The sequence below is a fragment of the Scomber japonicus genome, chromosome 19, assembly GCF_027409825.1.
Source record: "Scomber japonicus isolate fScoJap1 chromosome 19, fScoJap1.pri, whole genome shotgun sequence".
NCBI classification, from domain to species: Eukaryota; Metazoa; Chordata; class Actinopteri; order Scombriformes; family Scombridae; genus Scomber; species Scomber japonicus.
The window spans coordinates 12042079-12063766 of NC_070596.1; the positions used below are offsets into that span (position 1 = coordinate 12042079).

The 21688-nt window shown below is 38.1% G+C and overlaps 1 protein-coding gene across 1 annotated transcript; it reads right to left on the reverse strand.

The window, feature by feature from the left end:
• Positions 1–1679: 1679 nt before the first annotated feature.
• Positions 1680–19564, reverse strand: LOC128379815 (syntaxin-2-like). Its single transcript, XM_053339458.1, has 8 exons — positions 19466–19564; positions 4990–5089; positions 4545–4619; positions 4039–4112; positions 3701–3809; positions 2259–2332; positions 1982–2119; positions 1680–1886 (listed from the first exon to the last, which is right to left on the reverse strand). Exons 1-8 carry the CDS (start codon positions 19562–19564, stop codon positions 1680–1682), a joined length of 876 nt encoding a protein of 291 aa, XP_053195433.1.
• Positions 19565–21688: the final 2124 nt, after the last annotated feature.

Sequence of the window (21688 nt, forward strand, 5' to 3'; positions counted from 1 at the left end):
ACTCATAGAGGCCCAACACCTCGCACTTCAATTTTGTTATCCTTTAATCTGTACATCATCCCACTACTTAAAGCTCTTTGAATACTGTTTTTTGTACACATTAAGGTAATTACTTTCAGGTGTGAGGCGACAACTTTTAGAAACAACCTTCGATAACTTAATATTTTTTCATATTAAAAGCATAAACCACATCACAGGTCAAGCACTGTTAGAACTCAGACTGTTGTACATTGCATATCATAATTGGTTCAGGTATGTGTCATCATGGTAATCCTCTTTTACTCCAAGTATGATTGAAGCACTATCAACAAATGGACAGTAGCATTTACAGTGCCTCTAGTGCTAAAGACATATTACCCTATACACAAGATGAACTATATCTCAGATAAATTATACTTTGTACACATATCACTATCCACATACTCCCTTGAAAAACTTATCAAATGTATAAAATGCAACATATTTTTACAAAGTGATCAAAATTAATAACAAAAATACAAAATATTAGTTTGCATAAGCATACACACCCTTTAATAGGACGCATTACTTATAACAAATTGGTGTTGATCTCCAATGTGAAATAGAGGGGTTTCAATTGAGCGTAGAATACGTACACTTTCATTTAAAAGGCCCAACATTTGGTGAGTCAGAGCTGCTCAGTGAAGATGATACAAAAGCATTGCAGCTTTATGGGAGAGAGGCAGAGAAGAGGAAAACACTCAAACTCATGCCATTTTTACAACAGTTTCAAAAGGCAATCTCTGGAAAGGCTCAAAAATTCAAGAGCCATCTGATCAAATGCTACAGTTATCAACACTATCCCCACCATGAAGCATGGTGGTGGCAGCATCATGCTGCAGGGATGCAACTCTGCAGCAGGCCATGGTGGGCTTGTGGTGTAAAGGGTAGAAGGTAAAATGACTGCAATAAAATACACAGGGAAATCCTACAGGGAAAGAATGAAAGACTTCTGCCAATACAATTGAGAATTTTTATGGCTGGGCTTGAAAAAGCCTGTTCACTTACAATCCCTGAGCAATGTATTAAAAGGGTCTTTTTTCTGTTGGTCAGTATAAAATAATGGCATAAAATAATGGAACATAGAAACAAATAGAAGTGAATATTTTAAAAAAAAGGTACTGTAGGTTTATTTTAGGATGAACATGTTCTACAGTTTACAGTCACAGTTTTACCATATCACATCATTGCATTAATAAAACACAGACACACATATCAGAGACAACACAGCACCGGAAACACAAACAGGATTGCAGAGATGAGGGATGTTAACTGACCCTGGTTCACAGTTCTAATGTTTTTATGCCACCTACTGGCTGCCAAAGGGAACACAGACAAACTGTGACAAACAATTGTTTGGTTTATTTTAAACAATTTAATTACTGCTATGCAATGAAACCTAACCTCTCAGCATTTAGAGTCTGTAAACATCTGACTAATAAAGTTAAAATTATGATTCATGTTTGTATGATTGTGTCCTTGGCAAGATTTGCATTCAAAATTGAAGTTAAAATAACATTCCTCATTATACTTTTAGAGAGACAGCATCTGAGGGGGCAGAAAGACACTGCACCATAAATCAGATGAAAAGTATTTTTCCCTCTGGCTTTGATGTTGATCACGACGTTTGGTGCAGTCAACGTTCAAACAGCTTCAGGAGCTCAGTCATGGTTTAAGTCTGAGGTGTTTTGATCACTACCAGTTTTAGCAGCTGTTCGCCTCTTGAAGGGTTTGAAGAAGCTTGGGAGAGATGCTATCTTGTGTGGGTTTTTCTTGTACGCGACTGCTTTGTTAGTTTCTGCTTTGGACATGTCTACAAACTCTGTTGCACTCGTCACGTTCTTTTCTATGTTGTTGATCAACTCCCCCTGGCAGAAGAAACACATGATTGACACCAGTCACGTCAGCATATTCCTTTACATGTGTCACCATAAACAATTTTGAAATGAGGCAGCCACCTTACCTGATTCTCCAACAGCATGGCGGTGGCAACAAAAATCTCATGCAGCTCTTTGATACTGGCCTCGAGGCAGATGATGTCCTGATGACGACACTCAATCTCACTCAAAGCCCGACTTGAAGTTTGAGCATCAGTTTTGATCTGTGAATTTTTTAAATTCTTATATCATTGTCAGAATAGCTTCACACTACATGCTTGAGTGGTACAAAACAAAAACAAAACTATAGTAAGTATTATTCACTTTATTCATCTCTCAAAACTGAAATAAATTCTGTCTTACACCAGATATGAAGATGGCAATACTGTCACAGTCCAGCATCTCCTCTAATTCGTCATCTGTGGTCACTTTATCCACTGAACAAGAGACAAACCAGATTGATTTTCAAATGATTATACAGGTTAGGTACAGGTTTGTTTAACTGTTATCTCAAACACATCTCAGAAGTTTACATCCTTAAAAATCACAGAATGAAAAAAGATTTACTGTGGCAGTGAAATACCCATCAATGAATCAGTCAACGAACTGCTTTGTTAAGTGTCTTTGTAAATGAACAAACTGTGTTGGCTGTGGAGTGTGCAGCCAAGGCAGAGACAGCATTAATTAACATACATTAATGCCTGTTCACCTCTGGATGGTGTAATTTTACATTTCTACTTAACTGCTGTGTCACTTTCTCTCAGCCCCAATCAATTTAAGTATACTGCAGAGCCAGACCATAACCTGTGTGATGGGAATATGGTAAAATGCTACCTTTTTAAAAAATTCAAATAAAGTAAAAACTGAATAAAATGTGAGTGAAGCTGCATGGCCTGATGACAACATGTATCTACCAGTTAGCTGATATTACATTATTAACAGATCACTGTCAGGAGAGTATTTCCACCTGCTTCAAGACAGCCACCATCACCCCTGTATCTAAAAAGTCTGCAATCTAAATGACCACCACCCAGTGGCACTCATCCCATTCACATGCTGTACTCTGAAAAACTGTAGCACATCTGATGCACTCAGCCCTCACAAATCTTGAAATAACGACACCTATATCCGAATGCTGTTTGTTGTTGATGTTGAGGTGTCTGCATAGAGCCCAAAGGACTCTAAAAAACATTGGCCACTGCAGCCACATCATGTTCACCCTGCTGCAATCAATATAAAAATATCTGCTGCTCCACTGCATCCTCCGCATGTGTTCTATATACTGTAAGACATAACTGCAATCCAAATGCTACTTTAAGATTTTCTTTTTTTGCACTATAACTTGCATATTACTTTTTATTTTGCACATATTTAAAAAAAATGTAGGTATATAATACTACATGCATGTAAATTCCTTGTTCCTTTTTAATTTCCTCTTTTGTACAACTGTCATATAATTTGTTCTATTTAATTACCAAATTATTTTATTCTAACTTTTAACTTTAACTTTTGTACATATATTGTCTGTATGTGTATTAACATTAACCTTGAGTGTACACAACACACCAGCAGGAAGTATGGATTTTCAAAGCAAACATGGATGTGCAGTAAGAAGTGTGGATTTTTCTCTCATGAATATGAATGAGAATTGGTTTTAATCAATGTGCACACTTTTAAATCTAGAGGATTAAGACACTTGTACTAATAAAAGCAGGAAACTTTTAAAGATTTTGCATGGGGACTACAAGGTAGGAGGATGGACACATGTTTATGTTTTGGTTGTGATTGTTTTTGGCATTACTCACCAATCTCCAGTTGTCTCTGAATTTGCGCTTTGCATTTGTCTCTGAAGGAGATTTGTGACTTATGGTAGCCCCTCATGACTTCAGCAAACCACCTAGTCAGGTGTGAGTGCTGGTGAAAGGTAGAATATGAAAACAGATTATTGAGCTATTAATTGAAAAGTGATTATTTAAACATCAGGCCTCTGTACACAGACCATTGTCAGTAGTGATTCTGTCAAGTGTGTAAAGCTTGAAGCCTCTTTAAAATAACTTTAATGTTTTCCAGAGAAAACAAATTGAGATTTGATCATCTATATGCATACATGACCCATGACAAGATTTAAAAAGTACTGGCAGACCTGGTTCCTCTGAATACGCTGGATCACTGAGGTACCTATGCAGTTGTCGTCTACAGGCGAGTTAACCTGCATTTCTGAAATAACACACAAGACACATCTAATACAAATACAAACACTGGGTCAAAAACTCAATTAAAACCCAAAGACATCCTTCACAATCTTATGGAAAACACATCAGTAAAATAAAGTCTGTCATAGAAAGTTCACATGATAGGGTGAATGTTTGTGCTAGTCTGACACAGTGTGTTTACTGATAATCAGCAAATGAGTGGAGAAGCCTTACTTCTCCATTTGCAAGTCAAATTCTGTGTCGTGACCTATGCTGCTCCAGAATTTGAGGAAGTGCAATGTACAACTATACAGTTTCTCCTCATGGTCTCAAACAATGATGGTACACAGTCATGTCTCTGCACTAATTCCAGGCAAACGGGTATATTACAGTGGCATATTGTGCAAAAAATGAGCAAAAATCCCCCCCAAAAAACAAAAATCCCTTCTCCACCCACCTTTTAACTTAGCTTGAACCAAGCTGGCATTCTTCTTTGCCTCCTTGTTCAGCAGTTTCAGCTCATCTTTGTATCCTAACAACAACACACCAAGATGACTTCATAGAGGGAATGATGTCAGCATATTATAAAATATGAGCATATGTATGCAAATTCTGTAGATATCTAAATGTTCACAAGTGTTTTACATTGTTCTGCATAACATCTAGTCAATCAACATATAGAATACCTGTTAACCCTGTATAATCCGGTGCAGGTGTGTTTGTCAAAGGCTGTTTTTAATGCTCTGTTTGTCTTTACATGTGTTTACTAAAAGGAGATCAGCATCAGCACAACAGTGAAGGCATCAAGTTTCTACTTTTTGGCATTTGAAAATGTGTTGAGGTCTGGGGAGGGCTTTCAATACAATCTGCACTTGTTAACCACATGAAGACTATGTACTTACTCTTGTCTTGGTTTGAAGCAGAGAGTATGGCACCATGTCTTCTTTCCACCTCCTCTACTTGACATGAAAGTTTTTCAATGAGGCTTCTCACCTCCCCCACCTACCCACGCACACACACAAACACATACAAGTCTTGTTTCCATCACCTCAGGCAACATTACAATGACTTCCATTCATTTCCGGGAGTTTTATCTTAACCTTCTCATTAGTGTAAAACTTAACTGAACTTTAAACCAGGTCTGTGCCCTAAAATTAATGATTTACATTAAGAGGAGTTGCTTTCCCCATAAGGGAGTCCCGACAAGATGGGGAATACCTGGACCACACACACACACACACACACACACACACACACACATACACACACACACACTTAGACTACTGGAAATAAAACACTAAAACAGAGACAAGCTGTGAGAAAATTACCGTTTTGAAAAATTCCTCCATGTTGACTTTGCTCTCTCCTGCATCACTCATGTCATCCTCCTGCTGCTACTGCTGCAGGTAAAAAACAGGGAGTTCATTAAGCTACTTGAATGCATACTTACTTAAAAGTCCAAGCCTTGCTCCGGATAAACAGTCATATGAACGTTTTAACAGCAGTAATATTCATATCAACTATTTAAAGGATGACTTTAAATACGCCGCTGCTGCCAGCTGCAACACTAGCTGGATGTATTAGCCATTTTCTTTTAGTCCGCGACATTAAATTGAACTCCAAACACCTGTTGTTGTTAAATCCTACTTACATATCGTACTGCCGTCTCACCACTCAATTAATTACAACTTCAAATAATATTAAGTAGGCTTACATCCTCCTTATTTCTGTTACTTTCGTTATTCACGTTAAACGTTTCGACCTCTACCTGCAGCGTTGGTTGAGCCGAACACACCTGTACAATAACGAGCGCGAGCACGCAGGCGCGCCCCCGACAAAAGGCAAACAAAGAGCCAGGTCTACTCAAACCATCTGCGGTAAAGTCGAGGCTAGACACACACAGCAATAACAACTGGAACCAAGCTGTTCACACATTTCCCCCTCATGTAGTTCAACAGGTGAGGTGCACCGTGTGTAGTCAACCCGTGTCTGTTTACTGGATGTGGGTTGTATGCAATGGGAATATTTAGGGTGGCGCTACAGGCTTCCTTCATTTAGACCAAAATTGACCATAAAAACGGGTCATACGTGAACTGATAGGCTCAATTTATGCCAAAACCTGGAAAGTTCAGAAACGCACGCACACACACACACACACACACACACACACACACACACACACACTCAGTATGTGTTTTTTTTCTCTTCAGAAGACTAATGGCTGAATTGCATAGATAGATAGATAGATAGATAGATCAAATTAAAAGCTAAATTTAAACCAATCAAATATAGCAATACAAATAGAGTAAAATCAATAAACTAGAATAGATAGAAATATCTATAATATACTATTTGCCAGTTATACACAGGTCAGTGATGTTAATACACTGGACATTACTGCAAGTAGGCTGGATATTAAATTATATGATAGTAAGGTACATGGATGTTAGAATTGTCCTAGGGCCCAGCTACTATTTATGCTGGCTCTGTCATGTCTAGGACAGTAGGATAGAACAGATCTGTTTTCAATTGTATGAGTTGTTTGTTTGTTTGTTGTTAATGGTACAGGCATCTATAATTTACCTTACCTGTGTCTATTGATTGTGCAATTGTGAGTACTCATGCTGAGGAAGGGCATCTTGCCTGATAATATCCAGATGGCAATTAAAAAGTTATGTAGCAAATATAGAGCATTGTCCTATAGTCTCTCTTTTTCATTGTTAACTACTTCAAGGATCTAGCAGCTATCAGTATTATTGCGAGCAGAGCACATTGTATCTTATTTTTTAACCTTTTTTTTTTTAGTAATACCTTAGCTTTTTCTTGCTATGAAAAATGTAAAAGTACTGTGAAAAAGGCCTGGGGCTTTATTCTTGCATTAATAAAGCACTAGCAGGCTTTGGTGTGAGGTGCCTTTTGACATCAGGCCAGAGATAACCTATGAAATACATTTTCCAGCAACTCTGGACTCATTTTCAAATTTTCTTTTGCAAAGCATTGTCCTGACAAATGGATTAAACATGAAACTAAATCAGAAACCCCAGTGTGCTCTTTTCAACAAGGTCAAGGATATTTACTGAACTATATTCATTAACACACGTACCAGTGCCAAACTAAGCTGCAGGATCCCTGCCAGCCCCTATTTATGTGGTTTATTGTAAACATTCAAGATAACGGTCTTACTACTCTACTGTTGCCTGAGCCTTAACTGCAAACTTCAAGCCTATAGCACTTTTCACAGTGCAGCTTCACACCATGGCTGCCTGCATGTTCTGACTTATGACAAATGGAGACCTCAACCTGATCTTCAGTGTAGTTAAGAAATAAATTGCTCAAGTAGTCAAATAGTTTTTCTTGCCCAATTCAAAGTCATTACATTCTTTTAAAAGCCCACCTGCATTGAAATTCCCATTATGCACTATACGCCAACTTCCCTACAGGTCCAACAGGCCCTTTGTCACAACAGGGTGCTGCACCCAATAAAATACAGAGAAAAAAAACCCACAAGACATTTGAATCTGATGCACCAGTTTTGAAGTGAAAAGCTGTAAATGTAACAGTTTCTCTGATAGTGTCTCACCTGCTTGCTGCAGTGTCTCTGTGTCTGTAAAACAGTCTTCTCTTGTCTCTTCACAAAGGTGAAAGGGGCTCTATGCTTGGGGAAGTGGGAGGATCACTACATCTGCCACCTCAGACAAAGAACCTGCAGAGAAATAAATAACAGATCTCTCAGAGGCCTATAAGCCAGCCTTTTTTTTTACGTGAGTGACACACAAAACGAAAAGCTTCTGTCACTAATCAGAAGTGCTGGTTTTCATACAATGCAGTGAATACTTGTGGGTTTTGAAGTACCTTTCAGTTTGTTGGCGCACAGTAGAATATAAAGAATGTTTTCCATCATTATACCAGTGGTCATGAGATTAAAATGTTGTTTCTTTAAAAGATATGCTGTGAATGTAAATTACCTAATATACTACTAACATACAATTTTGATTAGTAAGTTAAATTACCACTTACTTTGGTTTCGAAGTACCAACGCCACAATCTCAATCTCTCAATGAATGCTGTAAATTTTATTCATTTCTCAAGTCATATCTTAGAAGAATCCTGAAGGCAGATGGATGCTCACAGTTATCAGGGTGTGGCAGGATGTTTGCTCACTAACTGGCATGCAATAACCTTGCTGTCAACCACCTGTTCAAAGTCAGCCCTTCAGTTTGTATATCCTGTATATATAAATATAAGACTAGTCGAAAAAAATGGACCAAATGTAGAGAAGGTTATGTAGTGTTCATATACAGCTGAATATGTATGGAAACACATCAGATTTCTGACTCTGTGGGCAGGGTGAAGACTTGCCCTCACAGAGTCTCAAACACAGGCATTTAACAGGTAAAACAACCCTGAACTCATGTGCTGCTCTTCAGACTTCTCTTCAGTTTTAAACATGTATTATTTATTTAAGAGATACCTGGAAACATATTTATATATCCCTTCTGGGATCTAATATAGTTTCAATATTAATGAATTTGTATTTCATCACTACTACATCACCACATGCATTCTTTCTTTCTACCACTAGAGGTAGCTTCAACATTAAAAACTGAGTATAGCAATGTTCTCTTTTTTTGTCTGGCCTTAAAAGTATGATAATCTATACCTGAATCAGCATTTCACTATCATGCAATTGATTTAGCCCCTAGGTTTTCTAAGAAATCCAATAATGAATAACTAATATTTACTTGACAACAGAAAGATTTTGTGCTATTTCAATAGACTAAGTAGAGTCTGCAGCATAGCCATTGACAGCAAATAAGGAGGTGGTTTTCTCAATATCTGAGTCAGCAAATATTCTCTTTTAGTATTTTTGTGTGAGTATTATATTGGATTTTAGAAAGTGGTGGTCATACAACACTACACATGCTACAATTTTCCTTTTATGAAAAAAGTAGGAGGACAACCAGGAATACAATACATGAACAAGGGAGTAAATAAATTGGTTTTACATGGTTGCCTACTATACACATTCTCCTGCAGTCCCTGGACAGGCAACACCTGCAGTGCCTTGCATGGATAATTCTGTTGTTTTTGGCTTTAGTCCTGTCCAGACAATAATGAGCAGCTAATTACTTATTAGCAGTCTGTCCAGTCCATACTAAAGCTAAAACAGATGTAGTAGCCAACTCTTTCTGCCAGTATTCTTGTCGCAGCATCCACATCCAAAACAATATCTGTGGGATAATAGTGATGGAGCTTAAGATGTTGTAACATGCCATTGTAACGCAGAGGTTGATCGGACTCCTTTACAGACACAACCTGTAGAAGCGTCACTGTGAATTAGCTCAGTTGCCGCAGTGGTTGTCTGCAGGGACTGAGAATTGTTAAAGTGTGTAACAATATATCATTATATATGAATACTGATGTTATAGTGGACTATGAAGCCTTCTCTTCTTTTACTTTTAAAGTGTCCTTAGATTTTCTTACAACTATATTATGATCTGTTACCATGTGTTATAAGCCATTTATTAATTATGCTGATTATAATTGCCACATATGTTGAGTTTGAAATAAAGTGTTGCAAATAAAATAAAAGAAGAAAGCCATTAACTTTTATGAACAGTTGCCAGCAGCTGCCCTAAAGGGCATTTAACCCCTTAAATTGGGAGTTTTGTTACCATGAGTAGTACAGACCTAAACTTTTTCCTGCTAAGTTTTCAACGTAAATCAATAATACATGTTTGCTGGTAGACTCAGCAGTGCTTAGCAGTGATTTTGCGGACTGGTACACCCAGGAATAGGCAGGCAGGCAGCTGGGAAGCAATTTTGCTACATCGCTGCTGATGAGTCCCTGGTGGCGCAGCGGTAGGACACAAGTGGGGTGAAAGTCCAGCTGTAATATGTGTGAGGCTACTATTCCGTGTAATACTGTCAAAACAGACATGACTCAAATTAAAATATATGCATTACAAGAAGGTTTGAGTGCCACAGCATTAACATATACTGGATTATGTATGGGATAATAAATGTAGATGTCAAGGTAGACAGGTTGTAATAATATCCATGTATTTATGCCATCTATTTATGCCATCTATCTATCTCTCTCTCTCCCTCTCTCTCTCTCTCTCTCATTCACTCACTCACACACGCACACACACACCCATGCACACATGCACACAAACATACATAATTTAATATATCCACACCTCCTCCTCTGCTAGCACTCCTGACACCTACCACCTCCTGCCTCCTTTTTACAGTTTTAAATGATAAATTGTATTATCTATGAAAATGCCATCACAAGACGTATGTGGTGCTTTTGTCCATGGATTTAACTGTACAGGGAATGTAAGCCACTAAACATGAACCACCTAATTAACCAGGCAAGCAGTGCAAGCCAGCTTAATAGTGTTTTCATTTCATGATTAAAAGCTGGATCTGATATAATCATGTCATTCTCAGTGGGTGGAGGACAGCACTAACAGTGCCAGGGTGATTTGCATTGGGCCGATTCAACAGCACAGCTTCCACCAAGGCTTTACAGTAAATGAAAAAGTCTATGCTTGTCTTCTAGGGGTAAATATAATAAATCAGGAATGCCTAGAGTATTCCAGAGTTGCTTGTGATAAGGTGGTGTAATATATGTTTATGCTTTATCCACTTTATCTCTTGTCTACTTCTGCTTCAGTTATTGACTTCCTATATTTCTCAGAATGACCTTCGGCATCTAAGCAAACTTGCCCAAACAGGGGAGCGACATTATCCAGCTGAGATAAAGCATGTTATGCCCCTTAACACAACCTTTTACAGCTGCAATGTATTATGGAGGGAGAATTGGATAAATCTGCTTCCTTTATAATGGATTTCTCGCTGTGTGATCGTTAAATGTCAGCAAGGAAAACATGAAACAAGGTATCTCTATTTGAAATTATCCAACCAAATAACAGCTGGAATATATGGTAATTTGTTTTTGGTCTGGTAATTTTGTCTGATTAGGTCCAAAAATATGAACACACCCAGTATTTTTTTTTTAACCAGCCAGTAAATTAAGCAGTGTGTTCCTGTTGAATTTAGTCACTTATGTTTTATTAACAGGTTATCAGTCACATCATATGAGCTCTTTAATTGACCATAAATTATTCTTTCATACATTAATTAATTAATCAGTAGTAATTAATTAGTTTTATAGTCATTACACTGACTTTCATCTTGACTTTGCCTATTAGGAAATTTGAGAAAAACATTTTTGGGTGAATGTGGGAGGGAGAAAGGAGGGAAATGTGTTCTCTGAACAAATTTCTAGAGATAATTGCTTTATCCCGTCTTACACATTCAGCACAGTAGATTCTCCAATTAGCCTAGTCTAGTAACATGTTTGGAGGCAGTATTCACTTAACAGAACCAATATAGTGAACTGTTTTTTTCTTTCACACACCTAGTTATTAGTGTTGTACAAGTTACTTGAAAAATGTAGTCAAATACTCAGTACATATTAGTCATCCAAAAAGTAATTGCATTACCTTTACTGCTAATTCACTGAAGTACACTGATTACTTATGTATAAGCCTACTTGCTAAATGTGGTGTTTGAGGGGTTTGCCACCTTTAAAAACATTAATAGGAGGGAGAAACTTTACTAAGAGTCCCATTTTTATGCTTTTGGTAGAAACTAACTGCCTCTCCATACCTCCAGCCTTTGTGGATAAGCTAAAAAACATGTCCTGGACACACTACTATAAATCGCCCTCCTGCTTCTGATTGGCTAGTATATGATGCCTTCATTGCTTGGGTTGATGCATAAGAGAGATTGGTTAGGGTTAGGGTAAGAATATCAGGGTAAGCCTATCATAGGTGCTCAAAAGCAGATGAAAGTGGGTCTTTCCAAAAAAGCAGTAGGATCCATAATAATAGGTCCTATACCAATTTTTCTACTGAACAAACAGGACAGCAAGCCAGACATTCCCCAAATGGTTGAGGGAACAGAGTTTTTTTCTGTTATCACTCACTGATATAGTTACTGAATTTAAGTTGTAATCCTTTACCTTACTTGTGACCAAAAAAGTTATGTAAAAGGGGGCTACTTGCACTTACAACAGGAACAATGATAATCTCTCTGTGAAAAACTCATTCAATTCTAACACATGCATTTTAAAACATTTTGTTATGAGAAAAAATGGCCAGCTGCCCCACGCTTCACTCTCCAGTCGTCAAACTGAATATTGCCTAAAAGCAGGGTACTGTAATTTTGATGGGTGCATGCTGTGTTGGAGAATCACGAGCATGCTACATTTCACTGCACATCCATTATCACTGGATGGCATACAGTAAACAAAACTAAACAAAAGCTTTGATTGCTCTTAATGCTTAACAGATCTACGCCTGGGAGTCCTTCAGAGGAGCACAATAATGTTCATTAACTTCTATCACTCTTGTAATTGTTGTGGTTTGCATGCATGACAGGGCACAAAAATCACTGACACGCAGGAGATTGAGGTTGCACAGACACACAACTGGACACGCACATGCAAGCTTAGAAGAAGTTATTGCTCTGGACACGTGGGAAAAGAAAGTTGACTCTAGATTCTAGAAACAGTAACTCCAGTTTAACCCAAAAATATATCATACCCTCAGGCCAACTCCATCACCTCATGCAGATACACATATACCAGCAGCTCCTCTCTCAAGATTCCTCGATCTCACCACAAGACCTCTTCAAGCTGAGTAGAAAGCACTGCTGCTCATTCAGCCAAAATCCATTTTAGGATCAGTTTGATTCAGGGACAGCAAAGTCCTCACAGCTGAAAAAAAGGAAATTACTCTGTGATCCTACTTATGCAGTTTACATGAGGTAGAATAAGGAGGACGTCCACTTATTCTAAAAATATGCATAATGAAGTCTAAGGTGTAGTTATTACTCATTTCCTATTAAAGGAGATATACAGTCTAGATTACAAAAGCAAGGCCACCTCACAAGGTCTCTGTAAGTGAATGTGACGTGAATGTCAAATAAGCTACAAATATACACTCAAGTCTACCCTGTGTTGCTGTGTATGGAAAAATAAATCAGTAAAATGTTATATTGGCCTGTATTTCCTAGCAATGCTCGTGAGAAAAGGCATCGACAGCCATATTGTTACCTTTTATAACAGGCTGTCACCACCATTTATGTAAATGTACCATGATTTCATCTTTAGAACAAAACTGCTTAAAATGTTGAGCTTTCATTTGTGTTTCTTCCATCCATGTTCACTGTGAAAAGATCTCATAAAGTAACATATCAAAATGTATTGTGGTTGAAGGCTTCAAATGAATAATAGCACCAGAACAAAGCTAGAGGAGGATGGAAATGAAGGAAATGAAGAGGAATTGCCCACCCTGAATTATTTTACACCACAAGGCTACAAATGTCAAAAATGCGACTCTGACTTGCACCATTGCTACTCTGATTAGTTTACACAAGAAAAACCACTGAGCAAGACATCATGAAAGACAAGAATATGATGCATATTAGTGTGATCGATTGTTTTTCGGATCCTCCTCGAGTTGTAAACATTCTGTTCTGAGTGTACAGCAATGCTGGTGTGATAGACTGACACACCAGAGAGATCTTAGAATATACCTTAACCTTTGTCTGGTTTTAACGTTTTTGTTACTCATCCAATGTTTTTGGTTCTGGTAGACCATTATTCAAATAATACAGACACAATAATTATGTATAAATATGTTACGGGTGTTGAGTTTATCTCAAAAACAAGCAATATACACGGTTAATATTTGCCATTTACTTCTGCTAGATCATATTTATTGATAAAAAAATGCTGATGTTTTTTTGTTCATCATAATCAAAACATGGGTGGAATAACTGTTTGTCTTGTTGTGTTTATCTTGAACAAATATAAATGAAACAAGGTTAATACTATTGATGTTCATTGCTTTGAACTGAACAAAGTGGAAAGGAAAAAAAAAGAAGAGTATTTTATGGAAATGATAAATGAACCCCATGGAACATATTCATGCCACTCTACACAATACATGAGTTTTACTGTGTGTGTGTTGTACACAAACACACTCTCTCTCTCTCTCTCTCTCTCTCTCTCTCTCTCTCTCTCTCTCTCTCTCTCTCTCTCTCTCTCTCTCTCTCTCTCTCTCTCACACACACACACACACACACACACACACACACACACACACACACACACACACACACACACACACACACACACACACACACACAAGGATAAAATATGGCTGTGATAGCATCTCTGGCAGGCCTCAGTTTGCTTCCCTATTTGGGCATGTTCTAACTGCTTTCATCGACTGATTTAAATCTACTTCGAAGTATAAAAGTTTCATTATTCTCCTGCCGCTTGATCTTTTCTGCTGAGTATTTTCCCTTTGCAAAAAATAACTCCTCCTCATTATGGATCAGGCTAAAGTTTCACTAAAAACAATCTGGGATGCCATTCAACGGAATAAAGTTGAAATGATGTGTCATTTTGACTCAAATAGAGACCATCCAAACTGGTCTCATCAGCATTCAGGGATCTTGATGTTCACTGTGTGAGCAAGTCTAAGAGCTCCAACACAGAGAGAGCTTTAATACAGATAACACTGATGGCTTGATAACTGATAACATGTGCAAACACTTGAAAACAAAAATGCCCGAAGGATAAATTTGATGACACTGAGAGAAAAAGTCAGTCATCCAACCTTCATTTCATTCCTGACCAAAGTGAAGGAAGATGATGTGTTTTAAACAAGCTGATCCCACACTGTCTTGGCAAGGTAGACTTTCCCTTTGTGCTTGTCATTGAAAGAGTTTACCTTCTCTCCCACCTACTGTATACAGCTCCAGCATTAGATCTGCTCCTAGACCCATCTTGGTCATCTTCTTATATTTCCAGGACAAAGTGAGGATATTGCAAGTCCATATTTATCCCCACGTAAGTGCTTCATCAAGAAATCTTGGTAATTTGATGCTGTCAAAACTCCATGCCACTGATATCAAATACTCTCTCCTGTATCCTTGTATGCTGAGAAAGACATATGGCTACATAGTGAAGTCACTGATGACAAAACTAATAATTTTGTTCTGTATCGAGTTAATAAGACATCTAGCAGAGGTGAGGTGGCCACATATATTGCTGTTTCTAATGTAGAGCCAGTTCATTTTGAATTTCTTTTTTTCTTTTATTCTTTATGATAACACACATTTAACTGTTCCGACATTTATAGGCATCCCTCTGCTCCAACTGACTCTGCAAAGTATATTTGGTCAACTATTAATTCTCTTGAAAGGCATAATTAAATTATAATCTCAGGTGACTTCAATAGTGACTGGCTTGATTGCTCTTCCTCCAATGATAGCAGTTGATTTGGTGGTGCAAACCTCACTTGGTTAATTAATTAATCTAGTTGAGTGGATTATTGGTCTTTATCTGTGTTGGATTGGATACTTGTAACTAATACTGAAAGCATAATTAAATCTGGTGTTATGCCAGATGCTTTAAATTGATCAGTCTGTTATATTTCGTGTCCGGAAGATTAAATTAAAACAATGCAGGACTATTAATTAAAAGATTGTATTATTCAATCCTTAATTGCTATTACTAGTATAGATTTCAGTTAATTCCTTGTGTTGATGATGCATGTAACTTCTTGTATTCTGAAGTTACTAACATAATTGATTAACATGCTTCATTTAAAACTATTAGAATGAAAGCATTAATCCTAGATCAGCTCACATCTTATCAGCCTTTTCAATTAATGGGATGAAGCCTGTGTCACAGTAGTGGAGCAGGTGGACCCAAATGCAGAGATCAAAAGCAAAAGCAGCGCTAAAGAGAAAAGTCTTTGTTCTGCGATGCGCAAGCAAAAACTAAAAGCTGACTGAGCTGTGCAAAACCAAAACACAGCTGAACAAAACAGACTGGCAGATCAGATCATTCAACTAAGACTGAACTGAAAACTGGACTTAAATACAAACTGAACTAATGAGACAACAAAGAACAGGTAGCATAACATAGAGCAGGCTGGGTGCTGGTAGGCTGGGGAAGACATTGAGAGTAGGGCAGGGCTAATGAGGAAGATACAGGGTAGGTGTGAAGAGGAGCACATGAGTAGTTTGAAGTTTGATGTTTGAAGTTTTTTTATTTTGCACAATAATAAGACAAAAAGCAAAAGATAAAGCCAAAGGGCTTATACAGGGCCTCTACCCGAATTCACAAGTTAGATTAAAAACAGGTAACTATGAAATAGAAAAATAATAATTACCATAAAAATAAAGTAAATTATAATAATATTAAAAACATTTTTTTTTAAATAAAATGAAAGTAGAAGTGTGTGTGTGTGTTCGTGAGTGTGTGTGCATGCATGCACCTGCACAAGCACCTGTGTATGAGTGTGTATACTACAGGAGGAGTGTAGAAACAAACAAAGCCAACACAGAGCAAACCAAAACCCAGAAAACACAACACCTCTCACTATGAATCCAGTTTAAATGAAACTGTCCCCAAAATACAACACCATAAGCTAACTAAGAATTCAAGAAATTCCTTCAAAATTTAAAATACAAAAAAGCAAAAAAGCAAAACCAAAAGACCCAGAGGACTAGGCAACATAAGTGTAACAAAGTAAAACCAAATACGGGTGTTGTATTCGACCTTTGTGGTGAAAAAAGAGCTGAGTGTGAAGGCAAACATATTATATATTATTACATAAATCCATAATTGCAATAATAATTCCAAAGTTTGATTTTAACTTTGTCCAAATTTTGGATTGACCCTAAACTCTCCTTTAAGCCCTACATTAATTACGTTTTAAGTCAGTAAAAGAATAATTTCTCAGTTAATACTACTATTGATTATCCTGGTATCATCTATTAAAATAGCTCTGACACTTATCTTCACTTATTTTAGGCCCCTTGATGTTGTATATAATTCTCTATGTAGAAGTTTTGAGGCGTCCCTACAGAACTCACCATTGTTTCATGTATAAATCAGTTAGATGGTTGCAGTCTAAATGTAGATGGCAATGTCACTGGGTTCAGTTTATCTTCTATTGTTTTGAATTTCTGACCCTCCTATTTGAGACAGTTTTTGATGACATGTAGATCTTAATATTCACTCAGGCATAATGCAGGATTTTCAAAGAAGTTGGAAGCAGGTCGTTCCAATACAATGCTCCATCCAACTGATATAATCTTCCTCTTTTCATGAGACAGATTACCTCTTTCTGCTGGTTCAGAGTATCTTTACTACCTGTTTATGCTTCGGATTTGTGTGTACTTACAATCTAAATACTAACTCAATTACTCTTGATTCTGATGTAATTGATCTATTTTCTGGATCGTTGTAACCATTTTTTCTTGTACAACAGCTGAGTGCTGGCGTGTGGGTGGAAGAGAGTAAGCAAGCTGTCTGTATCTATGTACATGTATTTGTAATATATGCTTGTTATATAATGCTGTTTGTGTGTGTATGTGTGTATGTGTTTTATAATGTTGGTACTGTGCTTATAGGCCCCCCTTGAAAACGAGATGCTGAATTCATAATTACACATATGCAATAACATCACTCACACTTACCAAGGTACTGCAGTTGGTGGTTCTATGGATCAAGTGGATGGGGAAACAGCAACAGCATCCTCCTTCTGAATCCTCCACACACACTCTACACTCTGGATTTGAGGTTTTATCAATGCCTTGCCCAGCTCCTCTGTTCCAGTCTGGGTTCAAAACAATCCAGATGAGAAGTGTTATATGCCAAGATATCCAAGATGTTGAAAAATATCAACCATGACCAGCGTATGGTTCTTTGTTCTTTAATTTGGTTTAGATGTTGTATACTGCTTGAAGGGACAGCTGCCTCTAAATGGCATAAGCTGCTCATCAAAAGTAACACTTGGCCCAGGGTTGTAAAGCAGTGGAAGGCGATCAACCTAAATGTCCCAAACTGACCTGACGGCAGATAGCCTGAACTGGTCTGGTGTCTCAATTATCAAAGTGGCAACTCCTGGAAATAATGTAGAGAAGTTTTCCAGAGAGATTGTTGCACTGAAAAATGTGTCCACCAGTCTCTGCAGCCCACACAGATTCTGTCAATTTCCCACTGGATCTGAAAACACCAGCCAGGGTAAGAACCTCAAAGTAAGCATGTAAATGGGTTTGGTCCATCTTCTTCCACAAAAACACGCCTTCCTTCCGAATGAGCACAGTCAAGAATGATTTTCTGGATGGGATGGAAAGTTCAAAAGAAGAGAATATGAATGAACATCTTTGCATGCATGCTCTATGTACAGAGCATGCACAATAGGCATTCATCCAGTCAGTGTTGGAATGTTGCCACTGACACCAGATTTAAAAAGTCTGTATACTGTAAAATAAAGAGATTTACCTGGCAGTGATACACTTCATCCACATTGTATAAACTCACTTGAATGTAATCAACCTTCATTTATCTGTAAAGCTTTCACTCAGTGGGTTTAACATAACCCTACACTGTAAAAATCTTGCAGTTACTTACTGGCAGTGGGATCCCAGTAAGTCACTGTAAAAATGGTTTATTATTACTGTACTGTTTTTCAATTACACAATTACAATATCAGTATTTTTTCAATTACAGTTTAGTTTTGTTTACTTTCAACAAAATTCCAATTTTTCCCCCATAAAATACAATCGAAAAACATATCTTGACTTTTAACCTAGTCTCCACCCTAAAATTAATGATTTATGTTAAGGGGACTTGCTTTTTGTCCCCATAAGGAAGGTGAATCCCAACAACATGACTCTATAAACAGATTTATGTCCCACAATGTGAGGCATATGTGGACCACTCACACACTCACCCATTAACAGCAGGAAGGGTTGTAGGGCAACAGAATGAAGGTACACAGCAAAGCCTATAGGGCAGTCAGTGCTGGCTATCATAAACAGCAGCCTGTCTTCTGGTGTCGTTCCCCTAAGTTTTAAACATGCTGTGGTGCAGCCGCTACTTAAAAAACCTGGCCTTGACTGCAGCGTGCTGGCCAATTTTAGGCCCATCTCCAAGCTGCCTTTTATCTCAAAATTATTGGAGAAAGTTGTTCATGCCCAGCTACAGTCATTTCTGGATGAACACAATGTCCTGGAGGTTTTTCAGTCAGGCTTCAAAACCCTGCACAGCACCGAGTCAGCCTTACTACGGGTTTTTAATGATATTCTATTAACAAATGACTCTGGTGATCATGTCATTCTTGTCCTGTTGGACCTAACAGCTGCCTTTGATACAGTGGACCACAACACCCTAGTGGCTCGGCTAAGCCACCTAGTGGGTATCTGTGGTACTGCGCTGGACTGGATCAGATCCTATCTGGTTGACAGAACCATGAGCGTGAGCCTTGGTACTTCAGAGTCCAGCTCTGCTCCACTGCCGTATGGGGTTCCACAGGGGTCGGTCTTAGGGCCCCTGCTCTTCTCGTTGTATTTACTGCCACTGGGCTCCATCCTGAGAAAGCATGGCATCTCTTTCCACTTTTATGCTGACGACAGTCAGATATATGTGCCGCTGAAAAAGAAAAACGCTTTCTCCCTAACACCACTTCTGGCATGTCTTGAAGACATCAAAGCCTGGATGGCTTTGAACTTCCTTAACTTTAACGAGAAAAAAACAGAAGTGATGGTGTTTGGTCCCAGTGGCCTTTGTGAACCCCCTCCATTTGACTTGGGTCCTTTGGCAGATTATTTTAAGCCAACAGTCTCAAGCTTGGGTTTTAAGATGGACAGTGATTTTAAATTGGATCGGCAAATTAGTGCTGTGGTGAAGTCCAGCTTTTTTCATATTAGACAGCTGGCAAAAGTAAAACCCTTCCTCACACTACAGCACTTTGAAACAGTGATCCATGCCTTCATCACATCTCGGCTGGATTACTGTAATGCACTTTATTTTGGAGTCAGTCAGTCCTCCCTCGCACGTCTCCAGTTGGTGCAAAATGCAGCCGCTCGCCTCTTAACTGGAGTACGTAAGAGGGAGCACATAACGCCCATCCTGGCATCCCTCCACTGGCTACCTGTGCACTTTAGAGTTCATTTTAAGATTCTTTTATTTGTTTTTAAATCTTTAAATGGACTGGCCCCGCTCTACCTCTCTGAGCTCCTTCACCCCCACGCTCCTGCTCGGTGCCTCAGGTCAGCTGATCTGCTGCTCCTGGAGGTACCGAGGTCAAAGCGGAAACTCAGAGGGGATAGAGCATTTTCTGTAGCTGCTCCTAAATTATGGAATGAGCTTCCTTTAAATATTCGACAAGCCTCCTCACTGTCTGTTTTTAAAACTCGTCTTAAAACCCATTTTTATTCCTTAGCTTTCAACCGTGCATGAGACTCTGCTCTTGTTTTAGTGTTTTATGGTTTGTTTATTTTAATTAGTTTTATTGTTTTTAATTTGTTTTAAAAACAATAAACAATTATCTTAGTATTTATTTCCTGTTAATTGTTTTACGTTTCCTGTGTTGTTTTTATGTATTTATGTACAGCACTTTGTTTCAGCTGTGGTTGTTTTAAAGTGCTTTATAAATAAAGTTGAGTTGAGTTGAGTTGAGAATCAATGAAAATGTGAAAAATGAAAATGAGCCAAGGCCAATGTGTCTCGAGTTGACAAAATAATTCATTTTTCTTTTAGTAAACACTGAAAACAGATCTAATAGAATACCACACAGTAGAAAATGTCAGTGGAAAAGCATCTCTGATTGTAAATCATGCTGCTCTTGATGGATATTTGACAATCTCAGGTTCCAAAAAAAATTCTACCAAGCAGACAGCCTCATATCTGTGCTCACCCATAAAGCATGACTGATCTTTTTTCCAGTTGCTCTAGGAAAAATGGCTGACTTTAAGCACTCTCGTTTTCATTTGAGGCAAATTATTACAGTAAGCCATGAACTGTGGCTCAAGGCTCCTCCAGTATTCAAGACTGACATTGACAAGCCAGGTTCCCAGCAGATGAACCTCATCGACGTCTAGAGGCATCACTGATCAAAACCATGACACGATTGAGAAGGGAGTAAAAAGGGAGTAATGTAAAAAAAAAAAAAAAAAAAAACGTATAAAAACCTGGCAATGATAAATGGAGGTGGATGGAAGCCTGAAATATAAAGAACAGGGGTGCTGGAACATGCAATGTATGATATTCCTTCGAAGGAGATGATGACAGCTGTAATATTTGAGGGAAAGTCAGTAAACACATTCATTATATCATACAATACCAGTTTTACAGTAAATATATTTTGATTTGATTTTGACCAGTAGTTCATTAGGGGAAAAATTGATATTCAGGGAATTCAAAGATGTTCAGTTTAACTCTCCGTGGAGGGAAGACCTGAACTCTAGATGGCAGTCTTGTGCTCTTCTTGATGTAAAGCAGCTCTATTTTCTGCCAGTAAGTGTACCAAAACTGAAGTTTAACCAACACTAATTACTGTAATTGCAATTGTTTACTTTCGTTACGTGATGCTGATTGAAACAGTTTGCCTCACTTTCAAAAACCCATCAGGCTCTTATTGTCTTCAGGGTTAAAAATCACTCCAAGAGCTTTCTGTGGAATGCTAATCATGTTGGATCAGTTCAGCCTGAATG

Coding starts and splice junctions, on each gene's coding strand:
- LOC128379815 (XM_053339458.1), bottom strand. CDS start 19,564: ATGGAGCCCAGTGGCAGTAAATACAACGAGAAGAGCAGGGGCCCTAAG. Junction 5,090..19,465: donor GAGCAGAGCTGGACTCTGAA/GTACCAAGGCTC, acceptor GTGCGTGGGTAG/GTGGGGGAGGTGAGAAGCCT. Junction 3,810..4,038: donor AGCGTATTCAGAGGAACCAG/GTCTGCCAGTAC, acceptor ACCTTTCACCAG/CACTCACACCTGACTAGGTG.